Consider the following 15,597-nt stretch of genomic DNA (forward strand, 5'->3'; position numbering starts at 1 on the left):
AAAGAGAACCCTCTTACACTGTTGGTGGGAATGCAAACTAGTATAGCCACTATGGAGAACAGTGTGGAGATTCCTTAAAAAACTGGAAATAGAACTGCCATACGACCCAGCAATCCCACTGCTGGGCATACACACTGAGGAAACCAGAATTGAAAGAAACACATGTACCCCATTGTTCATCGCAGCACTGTTTATAATAGCCAGGACATGGAAGCAACCTAGATGTCCATCAGCAGACGAATGGATAAGAAAGCTGTGGTACATATACACAATGGAGTATTACTCAGCCATTAAAAAGAATGCATTTGAATCAGTTCTCATGAGGTGGATGAAACTGGAGCCTATTATACAGAGTGAAGTAAGCCACAAAGAAAAACATCAATACAGTATACTAACACATATATATGGAATTTAGAAAGATGGTTAACAATGACCCTATATGTGAGACAGAAAAAGAGACACAGATGTAAAGAACAGTCTTTTGGACTCTGTGGGAGAAGGCGAGGGTGGGATGATTTGAGAGGGTAGCGCTGAAATGTGTATATTATCATACATGAAGTGGATTGCTGGTCCAGGTTCGAGGCATGAGACAAGGTGCTCAGGGCTGGTGTACAGGGATGACCCTGGGGGATGGGATGGGGAAGGAGGTAGGAGGTGGGTTCTGGATGGGAACACATGTGAGTCTGTGGCTGATTCATGTTGATGTATGGCAAAACCACTACGATACTGTAAAGTAATTTAGCCTCCAATTAAAATTAATAAATTAAAAAAAAAGAAAAAACGTTTTGCATGTTCTAGTATGAACAAAAAAATAAATCAACTGCTAAGTTTTGGGGGCAATTTACTACTCGAAAATAGATTAATACTCCTCACGTCAGACATTCAAAAAGTTGCCCATCTACTTGTCTGTTTTCTCTACTTCATAATGTTCTTTAAGATACAGATAAGGATAGTACCTATTCTTTGCCTACTCTCTAATATTGCACCTGGCACATAAATAATCTATTTAAATCCAAAGAAATACTACAAGTTATGCTGTAAAGTTAGTGATAACACACAAAAGGAAGTACTTGGGTATTTATGGTATATTCCAAGGGAGAAAGGCAATGGCACCCCACTCCAGTACTCTTGCCCGGCAAATCCCATGGATGGCGGAGCCTGGTAGGCTGCAGTCCATGGGGTCACGAAGAGTCGGACACGACTGAGCGACTTCATTTTCACTTTTCACTTTCATGCATTGGAGAAGGAAATGGCAACCCACTCCAGTGTTCTTGCCTGGAGAATCCCAGGGACGGGGGAGCCTGGTGGGCTGCCGTCTATGGGGTCGCACAGAGTCTGACACGACTGAAGCGACTTAGCAGCAGCAGCAAGGGAGAAAATGCTTTAAGTAAAGTTTTGAAGGGTGACTTGGAGTTTGCTAAATATTTTGAGGGCCAAGAGATAATGATTACATTGCAGGAGGAAGAAAAAATCTGTGTCAGGCACGGGAGTGAAAGAACATGGTATTTTCAATGATTCACAAGTAGCTGGAGCTAGAATTATTTGCAGCGGCAGAGATGGGAGATGAGGTTGGAAAACCAGGCAGAGGCAGGTTAACTTTTAACAACTGTTTACTGAATTCCTGTTATGCACCACCATTCTGGGTGCTGGAAACACAGTGGTGACTGAGACAAAGTCATTGCTCCTATGCTAGGGAATCTGAAGTTTATTCCTAACGAGATCAGAAGACTCAAGGCAGAAAAGTGACATATGAAGGTATTCTATGGTAATTCCAGGTATTCTATGGTAATAAATCTGCCAAGAAAACAAACAATTGTAAACAAAAAATGCTATGAGGCAGATAATTATACTGGAGGATATTAGACAAGATGGAGATGATGGACCTGAAATAAGGCAGCAAGCATAGACTAGAGAAGGAATCTGAGAAATATTTCACAGGCGGAAAAGAACAGAACACTATGAAACCTTAGGTCATTGCCAGCACTTTTACGAGGATAAAAGTGCTGGAAAAACTGTATCATCTACTGCCTGGGGAAACTGAGTGTTCAAATGTCACCTTAATTCAAATATCACCTCCTGATGCAAAGTCTCTTTATTTGATCTCATAATTTATAATGACTATTACAATGTCCTTCATATTTTCCTAAAAATCTCCCTTTTCTCACCACCCCCTGCACTAGATGATATGGTTTGCATAGTTTAGTGCAGCTATACATCTAGGCTTCGGAGTCAGACATATTTGGATACAACATCTACCTGCACCAGTTATTTTATCTTTCTGAGCCTGTTTTCTGCCTTGCTGTGAAGATATAAATGGATATGCACAATATGCAAATACCTTTAGGAAAACATCTCATTTATAAAAAACACTGAATAAACAGTAGTTACTGTTAAATTTATCTTGTCGTCTTTGCTCACATAGTTCCTTCAGTCTAGGGGACTTCACTTGTTTTCTTGTATTTGCCTGGGGAAACTGAGTGTTCAAATGTCACCTTAATTCAAATATCACCTCCTGATGCAAAGTCTCTTTATTTGATCTCTTAATTTATAATGACTATTACAATGTCCTTCATATTTTCCTAAAAATCTCCCTTTTCTCAGCAGCCCCCACACTAGATGATATTTTAAACTTCCTGAGAGCAGAGTTCATATCTTACAATTTTGCATTCCTAACACCTATAAGAATGCTTGTCACCCTACAGGCACAGTATCAATATCTGTTATTTACTAACTGTTAATGTTGGTAGTTTGTGTCTATCTTTTGCTACACTTGACCTTTTTCAGGACAGAGACAATGATGTATACCAAACTTCAGGAACTGGAACTGTACCTACATGATGCAGGGCTACCGTCCTGAACAAGCTGAAATGCAGAAATACAAATTCTAAATTCAAGAAAACTAACAAAGCAGTTAACGGAGATGTTTGGTTATCAAGTGTTGGAAAAACATCTAATAGACTATCTAGAAATTGCCCATAATGGTTGAGATGCTACATTAGGTACACTGAAATGGAAACAATAGGTGTTGCTTATTTTTGTCAACCAGCAAGACCCTTAAATTCTTTACTAGCCTGACAAGTCACTAGAGTTCGTACTGAAACACTGATCAAAATATTAGGTAGAAGAAAGGGATTTATTTTAAAAAGAATAAAGAAGATAAAAGAACTATATATAATTCAAAATATCTTTCCCTTTAAGAAACGTTTACTAATAAATGAAAGCAAAGTTATTTTATAATAATCATGTCCATATAAAACAAGGTAAAAAGTAAAATTAAAAAATGAAGAAATTTTTTAACCATTTTTTTCCCCCTCTTACCATGATGAATTTCAAATTCTTTGGTTCCCTGTCCTTTAAATACTGCTAGACATGGCTGAAAAACATAGAAGTTACTACAGACGTCTGGTGCAGAGGAACAGTCAAACTTGCCAATCTAAAGGAAAGAGAAAGTTCAATATGTTGAAAATAGAATCTTATCCATTCAATTAAATATTCATAAGGATAATCCGAAAATGACATTTCTATAAAAACAACACAGCTTCTAAACAAGTTAATGGACCACGAAAATAGGAAACAGGAATCATTAATTTACATTTAACACTGAAACTACATTTAGTATAAATAATGTCTCTTGGAGATCTCAAAAACCTGAGTGGAAATTACCAAGAAAATATTAAGTTGTTTATGAAGCCCAACCTTCTAAAAACTTAGAGGATATTTATATTATCTTGACAAGGGGGAAAGAAAGAACGTTTTAAGACTGCAGAAGCAGAGAGATTTCATACAGTGTGGGAACAAACCTAGCAGGCAGATGATAAACCAGGAAAAAATATTTGCAGCATTTAAGATAGAGGATTCCTATTAAGAAATAAAAGATAAACATCCCATCAGGAGAAAGAAAATGGGGCAGAGACATACATAGAAAATAAAGTAGAAAGCAAATAAATAAAAATTAGTAGTATTAACATATCAATTTTGGCCTATCCAAACAGTGCTGATTATAAAGAATGGTAATACCAGGGCTGGCTCTGGTGTAGAGAGGAAATGACTCACTCCCAAGCTGTCAGTAAGAAGGAAGGCTCTGATAATGAGGATAAAAAACTTTTAAGAAAATATAACCTTGGTTCAAAAAATTCCTCATAGTGCATTTTTCCCGTGTATCTTTTTTGATATAAAAATGGAAACAACTTAAAGTTACCAGTAAGAGAGAATAGGTTAAACAACCATAGTGTAGCCATACAGGGAGAGGCTGCTTAGTCTTTGGATGCTGATACATATACATACACAAAAATATACGTATCAATATATACTACACTGGTATGCAGAAAAGTTTTAATCACTAAATGGAAAAATTTACAGAAGAGAATAAAAGCATACACATAAATTTACATGTGTACAATATGCACAGAGGTGCGCATGTATACATATGTGCCAACACATACCCACGTTTACAAAGCCTCAACAGTTTTAACAGTAAATTCTTAACAGTGGTGAAAATATATACAATTTTTAGAAATCTCTAACTCATTTTTGTACTTATTTATAATATCATAATTAAAAATAATGAACATGAATTACTAATATAAAGAAACAAGTACTTAAAAAAAGCTATAGTTTTCTGCATTCCAGAAAAACTGTATCATATAGATTTATCACATACCAACTGCTCAAGAGTAATGAAGGTTTAACTTTTTCAGATATCATTTTAATTTTCAGTAGAAAAAAACAAAATAGAAGAACAAAAGCATTTAGGGGTTTCTAAATTTAGAATTCAACTAAACATCTTTAATGTTATTTAAAACATAACTTTATGTACTAAATTAAGACAGCACAAAAGCAGAAGGGTAGGCAGAATAAATTTTTCTTACTTGAATATGTTCATTTTTAAGTAGAGTTTTTAGTTTCTTCAACTCAGGATCATTTGAATTTTCATTTTGTCCAAATTGAAAAAATAAGAGCCACCGATGATGAGCTAAACGATCCTTAAAAGTGATTAAAAAAGAAAATGATAAAGGGAAAGAAACATCAGAGACGCAAAATCCTAAGAGTGCCAGTCTTTCTTTCTTTGACTTAATTTTAACTATCCTACCCATTACTTCAAAATACTGTCTAAAATTCAGACCCAGTCATATTCTTATTTTGTAGTTTATTTGGAATGATGCTATATAAACCAATTATACAGTATTACAGAAAGAAAAGAGCCACTAAATCATAAAATCTTAAGGTAGATGACTGTGCTAAGAAAAACACAGTTTTAATGACACAGAGCTAAAAAGATGAAAGGTGGGGAAGCCAGATTGCTTTCAGATTTAACATAAAGTTTCAAAGGGATATAGACTTATAAAACTCTGGGATCAATAAGTAGAAGAAACTAATTGATTCTACTACAAACTGAATGCTTCTGAAGCTGCTCTGTAATTCTCAGTGAACAACACAAACTGTTCTGTAGGGAGGAACACAGAGCCCCCGCACAGATTCAAAGCTGCTTTGCGATCAGTATCTTGTCTTTTCTGGTGCTCCTCCTGAACTTGCCTTCAGGACTAGTTACACAAAGCTATAGATCCACTCTCAAGTTGCAATCCCAGCAAATCTGGCATTAGAGTTTAACCTGGAATCAACTGATAAAATTTATCAATATTTGTTACTATTTATTATTAAAAAAAAAATTACCTGTAGTGAATTTGCTGAAAGGAGTTCAAAATCTGGAAGATTATGCATTATTTCCAAATAAATTTCTTTAGCATCCAATGAACTAAGAAACTAAAATAAGAGAATCATATTGTTATTTTTTAAATCAACATTTGAGTATTTCAGTGTCTTAGTTTTTCAGTTTTCAGAGAAAGAACTTTTAAAGAAAAAAACCAAAGAAGTAATACAGTTTTCAAGCTATTTATCCTAAATGTTTTCCTTTTCAAAAAAAGACAGTGTATCATATTTTGGCAATTATTAAAGAGTTATATAACTGGGTTGTTCTTTAAAAATAGTGATGCAAAATAAATTTCATTATTAGGTGTTTTCTTACCTGGAATTTTCTGTTAACTGTGCTGGGTATTCTATGATGGTCCTCAAAATAACCTTGAGTGACCTCTGGCTCACTGGCGGGAAAAGCTGTTATCATATTCAATCTAATTTTAATGCTAACCATGTTTTACAGAATGCCAGTGCTTTAGAATTTTCTAAACATTGTTAGAAATTTAACAATTTTCTAAAAATTGTTAAAACAATAGAATATTTGACGATCTAATAAGATGCTTTATGGGCTTCTCTGGTGGCTGAGTGTTAAAGAATCTGCCTGCAATGCAGAAGACCAGGGTTCGATCCCTGGGGTGGGAAGATCCCCTGGAGGAGGGCAAAGCAACCCACTCCAGTACTCTTGCTTGGAGAATTCCATGGACAGAGGAGCCTGGCAGGCTACAGTCTATAAGGTTGCACAGAGTTGGACATGACTGAAGCAAGTAAGTAGCAGCAGTAGCAGCAAGATGCTTCATATCCCAATTAATAATGGCAGAAAGTGCGGAAGAACTAAAAGTGAAAGAGGAGAGTGAAAAAGTTGGCTTAAAGCTCAACATTCAGAAAACTACCATCATGGCATCCAGTCCCATCACTTCATGGCAAATAGATGGGGAAACAGTGGCTCACTTTTTTGGGGGGGCTCTGAAATCACTGCAGATGGTGACTGTAGCCATGAAATTAAAAGACACTTACTCCTTGGAAGAAAAGTTATGACCAACCTAGACAGCATATTAAAAAGCAGAGACATTACTTTGCCAACAAAGATCCGTCTAGTCAAAGCTATGGTTTTTCCAGTAGTCATGTATGGATGTGAGAGTTGGACTTTAAAGAAAGCTGAGCACAGAAGAATTGATGCTTTTGAACTGTGGTACTGGAGAAGACTAGAGAGTTCCTTGGACTGCAAGGAGATCCAACCAATCCATCCCAAAGGAGATCAGTCCTGGGTGTTTGGAAGGACTGATGTTGAAGCTGAAACTCTAATACTTGGCCACCTGATACGAAGAGCTGACTCATTAGAAAAGACCCTTATGTTGGAAAAGATTGAGGGCAGGAGGAGAAGGGGACAACAGATGACGAGATGGCTGGATGGCATCATCAACTCAATGGACAGGAGTTTGGGTGGACTCCAGGAGCTGGTGATGGACAGGGAGGCCTGGTGTGCTGCGGTTCATGGGGTCGCAAAGATTCAGACATGACTGGCGACAACTGAACTGAACTGAATGGAAGGAATTAAGAAAAACTTACAGGAAAACTGGAATGGACCTTGTTTATTATAGAGGTTTTTAGAAATAAAGTCCCTGAACCAAACCACTGAGGAGTTTTGCAGGGTAAAATGTATATATGTAAAATATGTATTTTAAAATTAAATACACTTTAGATCTAGGTCTCTTATTTAAAACACAAACAACTGAAATAGACACATCTCAATTCTAACAACTGTCTATTTCTGTCCATATTTTATCCTCAGCATATTTTTTTCATGGAACTCTCTTTGCCAGTCTAATTCTCATGGAAGCAGCTGCTATTACCATAAGTATAGCAACAGTTACACCAAGAAAATGTATACAGGGGTTGATCAGTTTACTGTCTATCTTTAAACTATTTTCTTGACAATTCAAATATTACCTCAAAGACAAAACTCTATTAAAAACCTGTAGAAACTATTACTGTATTCAGTTTAATTATGTTCAACATGAGAACACAATCAAATGGATAGAAACAGTGTCTGTAAGAATAGAAAACTCGGTTTTTCTGCTTAAAAAAAAAATCTGTAGCATACTCTCAAAAATATATGAAATAATTTGTTACCAAAGGGCTTAAAAGGTCAAAACAGAAAACTTTCATGTTTCAGTACTATAAAGCTCATTCACTTTACTCACATTCATCAAAAATTTTATGTAATTTATAAATTCACTAGAACTTCATTACAAACCTGTTTTAGAGTAAAATTTGGTAGTTTTATTTACAAGGGTATTGTGCAGCCTCTAAATTTCACCTGCCAAACGTATTTAGCTAGCATAGTGTTTTACATTTTTTAAAAACTTGAATGCTTTCAGGAGGGACAAGGACTTTAATTCATCACCCTGTGTTATCACACTTCTAATATCACTTACTTATGTTTCCTGAGATCATTTCTGAGCTTGCTGTTTTAACCAAAAAGTCCCAAGATCTCACTGAAAAATGAGATTGTTGTACTGAAGGCAAGAGCCTATGTTTAGTGTTAACCAGAGTACAGGTAATCCTCATGAGCTAATGGCACAGTGTAAAATAAACCCAGGTCTTCTGGGAAATCTGGCAACATGAATTGACTTTGCAATTGCTACAGCCATCTCATTCTAAATAGATAATGGAAGAATTGCACAAAGGTGAGCAAGACAGTACATTATAACACTGCTTGTAATCATGAAAAAGTAGAAATTTCAGTATCTATCCAGAGAGGACTGGTTAAACTCATTGTTACATTTAGTCAATGAATTAGTTTCTAGGATTGTTGATGCACACATTCACAGGAATTATTGTATATACTACTATTCAGGGACACACACACATACACACACAGTATAAAGCACTTAAGCAGGCACTAAATGGGCTTCCCTTGTGGCTCAGCTGGTAAAGAGTCCACCTGCAATGTGGGAGACCTGGGTTCGATCCCTGGATTGGGAAGATCCCCGGGAGAATGGAAAGGCTACCCACTCCAGGATTCTGGCACTATATGTAGTACTTATGTGCCAGATACTCTTCTAGGCCCTTAGGATATGTCAGTGAAAAATTCAAACTTAAAATTTACTGCAAGAGAAAAATAAGGAAAGAATAAATATATAAGGTGAGAAGTACAATGAGGTGGATTATGAAAGATTTTAAAGAGATCCAACTATTTTCCTGATGAATAGGGTATAGGTTATAAGGTATGAGAAAAAGAGGGATCAAGAATGACTCTAAGGTATTTGGCCTTAATCATAAAAGATGAAGCTTTCATTAACTGAGATGGGGAAAAAACTAGGGAGAACAGATGTATGGGGAAATATCAGGAATATAGTTACAGACATCTAAATTTGAAAAATTAATTAATATCCCAGGGGAGACACTGAACAGGCTGGAGAATAACCACGTCTATAGTGGAGGGCAGAGGCCTGGGCCAAAGGCAAAACTGGTGAGTTGCTGCATGAAGTCGTAATTTCACACACATATAAGCAGAGAGCTGGAAGGGCATGTACCAAGACTTGATGGTGCTTGCCTACGGGTGATTTAGTTTTAATGAATTTCACATCTTTCTTTACACATTTATATATCAAATATGAATTTCTATAATGAATACATGCAATCTATGTCAATATCAAAAAAAGAAAAATAAAAACAGAAAACTACAGGTAGTTTGTCTTATATTAAAATCTTTTTTTGTGGGTGGGTTCTCTAGAGACCTGTCTGATATCCCAGTATTTGTTTCAGCTCCTTGACAGCTACTTGAACCTCAGCTTCTTCATTTATAAAATTAGGAAGGTGAACCAGACCAGTAGATCATCAAACTAAGTTTATATCAGAGTCAAAGAGGAGGCTTTAAAAAAACCAGATACCAGATTCCAGCTAAACCTACCAATAATCTATATTTTAACATTAGAAAATATAGAAATAAATGGAAACCAATAAATATTCATTTAACCCAAGAATGTATTCCTTACCTTTGGGATTGTTAAAAGTGCAGTTTAAAAATAATCCTTACAGTTTAACTTTTTAAACTGAAGTATTAAACAGAATCCCAAATATTAAGTATTTGTTCTAAATAAATTAAGCGTTCCATAACTGGATGATATAAACTGGTTCATTTTTTTTTTTTGCTCATTGTTTACAAAATGATATATTTGAATACATGTGTTATGTATTTATATGTAAAGAAATTAAAGGGATTCATACCAAAATACCGCTTTTCTCTTTGTTATTTAAAGTGGCTCCAGGAGGAAAATAGGCAGTCGTACTTGTTGTAATATCCAAACTTTTACAAAGGTTGTCCTGGGTGGCACAGTCCACCCATCCCACATTAACAAGACCATCCTAAAATGAAAAGAAAAAATAATATTGTAAGTTGAAAAAAAAAGTTAAAAAGGATTTATAGTTCGCAAAAATACAACTGCACTACCATAAAAATTAAACTTTTAAAAAGAACACAAAAAATGATGCAGATTTGAATAATATGATTAATAAATTTGATCAAATAGATATAAAAATTACACCTCACATAGGAAACATTTTAAAGCATACATAGAACACTAACAATCTTTGCAAAACAAACAAAATCTTGGCAAACTCCCAACACACAAGGACAGTTTTAATAGTGTTAAAGTATCAACACACAAGACTGTACTCCCTGACCATAATGATGAGAGCTAAGTAAGTAAAATAACAAAACAACAAAAAATTAAGGTTTGGAAATGACAAAAACACTAACTCTCTGGTTAAAGAGGAACTCATAATTATGGAATATTTAGGAGTGAATGAAAGCACTACATGTTAAAATATACTGAACACAGCCAATCAGAAAGACGCTTATAACTACTTATAACTATGAATATATTGATCAGAAAACAAGGAAGATTACAAACAAGGGAGTTAAATGTTCAAGAAACCAGCAAAGAAAATATCTGGAATTAGTTTTTAAATGTGTTTCTTAACATGGTGATACAGTTTTGCAAAATAATTGATGCTTACCAACATACCACTTAACCTGAGACGTGTCTGTGAGGTCAAACAATCTGGGGAGGGAAAAGAAACTTATGAGGAAATTTCAGCTATTAAGTATTAAATCTATACTTTCATTTGCTGCAAACCATGATGTTGATTCTAAGGCAATTAACTGGGCTGTGCTGGTAAATACTGAGACTTGTATCACTAGGTAGACACAGAGGTCAATGTCTCATTCTTCTCCCTCCTCCTGACCTCTTCTCCCTCCCTTCCCTTCCCCTCCCTTTCCTCCCTCTACTCTTCTCTCCCCTTAGTGTCTCAGGATTTCTAGGCAAGGAAAAAAGAAGGCATTCCTTCTCAAGCACCTCTTTAAGATCTTATTCTAAAATAGCTCCTCCTATCAACAAACAGCCCCTTTGAACCAAGGAATCTCATAATTTGGGATAATAAAATGTAATGGACCTATCTGATTAACACATATGGCAAATTCTTAAAATACAGTACAATCTTAAATAGCTTCTTCACTCTCTCTTCACCCTTATGGCAGAAAGCAAAGAGGAACTGAAGAGCCTTCTTGATAAAAGTGAAAGAGGAGAGTGAAAAAGCTGGCTTAAAACTCAACATTGAGAAAACTAAGATCATGGCATCCAGCCCCATCACTTCATGGCAAACAGATGGGGAAACAACTGCAACAGTGCTCCAAAATCACTGCAGATGGTGACTGAAGCCACAAAAAAAGATGCTTGCTCCTTGGAAGAAAAGCTATGACCAACCTAGATAGTATATTAAAAACCAGAGACATTACTTGGCCAACAAAGGTCTGTCTAGTCAAAGCTGTGGTTTTTCCAGTAGTCATTAATGGATGTGAGAGTTGGGCTATAAAGAAAGCTGAGCGCCAAAGAATTGATGCTTCTGAACTGTGGTGTTGGAGAGTCCCTTGGACTGCAAGAAGATCCAACGAATCCATCCCAAAGGAGATCAGTCCTGGGTTTTCTTTGGAAGGACTGATGTTGAAGCTGAAACTCCAACACTTTGGCTACCTGATGCGAAGAGCTGACTCCTTTGAAAAGACCCTGATGCTGGGAAAGATTGAGGGCAGGAGGAGAAGGGGATGACAGAAGATGAGATGGTTGGATGGCATCACCGACTCAATGGACATGAGTCTGGGTAAACTCCGGGAACTGGTGATGGACAGGGAGGCCTGGCGTGCTGTGGTTCATGGGGTTGCAAAGAGTTGGACACGACTGAGTAACTGAACTAAACTGAACTAATTTTTGCTGAATATAGGCGCAAAAATCCTCAACAAAAGATTAGCAAACTGAATCCAACAACACTGAAAAAGCATCATATACCATGATCAAGTTGGATTCATTTCGGAGTCACAAGAATGTTTTCACATATGCAAAGCAATCAATGTGATATTAACAAAAAAGACAAAAACCATATGATCACATGATCATCTCAATAGATGCAGAAAAATCATTTCACAAAATTCAACAGCCATTCATGATAAAAACTTTCATAAAAGTGTATGTAAAGGGAACACATTACAACAAAATAAAGGTCATTTACAACAAAGCCACAGGCAAAAACATAATACTCAACAGTGAAAAACTGAAAGCCTTCCCTCTAAATTCGGGAACAAGATGAGCATGCGCACTCTCATCGCTTCTATTCAAGTATTGGAGGTCCTAGCCACAGCAATCAGACAAGGAATTGTTCAGACCAATCCTAAAGAAAAATAAAGCAGGAGGCATCATCCTACCAAACTTCAGACAATGCTACAAAGCTACAGTAATCAAGAGTGTGGTATTGGTACAAAAACAGATATATGGATCAATGGGACAGAATAGAGAGCCCAGAAAGAAACTCACACACCTATGGTCAATTAACTTTCAACAAAGGAGGCAAGAATATACAATGGGGAAAAGATGATCTCTTCCTCAAGTGGTGTTGGAAATGCTGGAGAGCCATAGGTAAATCAGTGAAGCTGGAACACACCCTGTCACCATATATGGAAATAAACAAAACAGCTTCAAGACTTAAATAGAAGATGTAACACCATAAAACTCCTAGAAGAAATCACAGGCAAAACATTCACTGACATAAATCATACCAATGTTTTCTTAGGTCAGTCTCCCGAGACAATAAGAAAAAAAACAAAAGTAAACAAATGGGACCTAATGAAACTTAAAAGCTTTTGCACAGCTAAAGAAACCACAAACAAAACAAAAAGACAACCTACAGAATGGGAGAAAATATCCGCAAACAGCGCAGCCAACCAGGGCTTAATTTCCAAAATGTACAAATAGTTCATAAAACCCAACAGCAAAAAGTCAACCCAATCAAGAAACGACCAGAAGACATAAAATACACATTTCTTCAAAGAAGAAATACCAATGGCCAATAGACACATGAAAAGATGCTCAATATTGTTAACTATTAGAGAAATGGAAATGATAACTGCAGTGAGGTACCACTTCCAGTCAGAATGACCATCATTAAAAAGTCTACAAATAGCAAATGCTGGAAAGGGAGTGGATTAAAGGGGACCTCTGACATTACTGGTGGAATGTCAGTTGGGACTGCCATTATAGAGAACATTATGGAGCTTCCTCAAAAAACGAAAACTAGTATTACCATATGACCAGTAATACCATCCCTAGGCATATATCCAGACAAAACTCCAATCCCAAAAGATGCGTGCAGCCCTATGTTCAGAGCAGCACTATTCACAACAGCCAAGACATGGAATCAACCGAAATATCCATTAGCAGATGAACGGATAAAGATGTGGAATGTATACACAATGGAACACCATTCAGCCATAAAAAAGAACGACATAATGCCATGTGCAGTAACATGGATGCAAACAGAGATCATCATACCAAGTGAAGTCACTCAGAAGAAAGAGGAAGACAGCGTACGATATGGCTTTTATGTGAAATCTAAAATATGACACAAATGAATCTATCTATGCAATAGGGTCACGGATATAGAGAGCATACTGGTGGCTGCCAAGGAGGAGAGAGTTTGGGAAGAGGGACAGAGTAGGAGGTTGGGGTTACCCAGAATGAATGAACAGCAAGGTGCTATTGTACAGCACAGAGCACTGTATTCAGTATCCTATGATAAACCATAATGGAAAGGAACAGAGAAAAAGGATGCATACACATGTATACTCAATCACTTAATTACGGCAGTAGTTAACACAACACTGTAAAACAACTATACTTCAATTAAAAAAAAAAGCTTTAAAGACCTAAATATAAGACATGACATCAAATAACTCTTAGAAGAAAACACAGGCAAAACATTCTCAGACATAAATTATAGCAGTATTTTCTTAGATCAGTCTCCCAGGGCAAACACGATAAACAAGCAGAAGTAAAGAACTGGGACCTAACCAAACCTACAAGCTTGGTTTTCTAAGTATGCACAGCAAAGAAGTCATCAGTAAAATGAAAAGACAACTTAAGAAACAGGAGAAAATATCTGCAAATGATGTGACCGAAAGGGGTTAATAACTAAAATACTAAATAGCTCACATGACAGAAATAATGAAAAAACAAACGACCCAATCAAAGAATTGGCAGGGACTTCCTTGACTGTCTAGAGGTTAAGAATCCACACTTACAATGCAGGGGTCACGAGTTTGATCCCTGGCTGGGGAACTAAGATCCCACATGCTGTGTCGTGCAGCCAAAAAAAAGAAAAAAGGCGTAAGACCTAAACAAACATTTCTCCAAAGAAGACATATACACAGATATCCAGCACATGAAAAGATGCTCAACATGGCTACTTATTACAGAAATGCAAATCAAAACCACAAGGAGGTTCATCTGACACCAGTAAGTATGACTATTATCAAAAAGTTTACAAATAAATGCTGGAAAGTGTGGAGAAAAGGAACCCCACCAAATTGTTGGTGGGAATATAAACTGGTACTGCCACAATGGAAAAGAGTATGGCAGTTCCTCAAAAAAACTAAAAATAGATCTACTGTATAATCCAGCAATTCCACTCTTGAGTATATCCAGAAATGACAAAAACTCTTAATTTGAAAAGATATATGCACCTGTGTGTTCAAGCAGAACTATTTACAATAGCCAAGATACGGAAATAAACCAAGCGTCCATTAACAGACAACTAGCTTAAGAAGATGTGGTATGGATACAAGGAGTAGTACTTGGCCATAAAAAGAATGAAATGGTGCCATCTGCAGAAACATGAATGGACCTAGAGAATATTATACTTTGTGAAGTCAGACAAATATATGATATTTATATGTGAAATCTAAAAAATAATACAAATCAACCTATATACAAAACAGAACCAAACTTGGACATAGAAAACAAACTAACAGTCACCAGAAGGGAGAGAGACGAGGGAAGGGACAAATTTGGGATGTGGGATGAACAGATACAAACTATTACACATAAAACTGATATGAAGGATTTACTGTATAACTACAGGGAATTTTACCCAATATCTTGTAATAACCTATAATGGAAGGTATCCCACAAAAAAGCAAACTGAATGCTGTACACCTGAAACCAACACAATATTGTAAATACATACTTCAACTTAAAAAAAGCAATTAATAATTATACAGCCGTATGTGTAAAATAATAAAGATATTCATTAAATAAAAATTGTAACATTAAATTAAAAAGTATAAATTGTACTCTGAAAATAGACAATAATCAATTATAGTAGCATACTTAAGATTTTCACCTAGTCTAAGAGTACATACTTCCGATTATAAGACTAGTAGCTTCTGAGGACCTAATATACAGCATATAGTGATTATATCTAATAATACTGTATTAAATCCTTGAAACTTGTTCAAAGAGCAGATCCTAAATGTTCTCATGACAAGAAGGAAGTGGTAATTATGTGACAAGATAG

The 15,597-nt window shown here is 36.0% G+C and overlaps 1 protein-coding gene across 2 annotated transcripts in view; it reads right to left on the reverse strand.

The window, feature by feature from the left end:
- DNAJC10 (DnaJ heat shock protein family (Hsp40) member C10) overlaps nt 1-15,597 on the reverse strand; it is a 49,809-nt gene that overhangs the window by 20,067 nt on the left and 14,145 nt on the right. For both annotated transcript variants that reach the window (XM_019969749.2, XM_019969741.2), the window contains exons 10-14: nt 10,714-10,757; nt 9,922-10,059; nt 5,671-5,760; nt 4,869-4,982; nt 3,319-3,433 (exon numbers count right to left, since the gene is read on the reverse strand). In XM_019969749.2, coding sequence (XP_019825308.2) covers nt 3,319-3,433; nt 4,869-4,982; nt 5,671-5,760; nt 9,922-10,059; nt 10,714-10,757 — 501 coding nt within the window. The remainder of the gene's footprint in view (nt 1-3,318; nt 3,434-4,868; nt 4,983-5,670; nt 5,761-9,921; nt 10,060-10,713; nt 10,758-15,597) is intronic.

The sequence above is a fragment of the Bos indicus genome, chromosome 2 (genome assembly GCF_029378745.1).
Source record: "Bos indicus isolate NIAB-ARS_2022 breed Sahiwal x Tharparkar chromosome 2, NIAB-ARS_B.indTharparkar_mat_pri_1.0, whole genome shotgun sequence".
Taxonomy (NCBI): Eukaryota; Metazoa; Chordata; class Mammalia; order Artiodactyla; family Bovidae; genus Bos; species Bos indicus.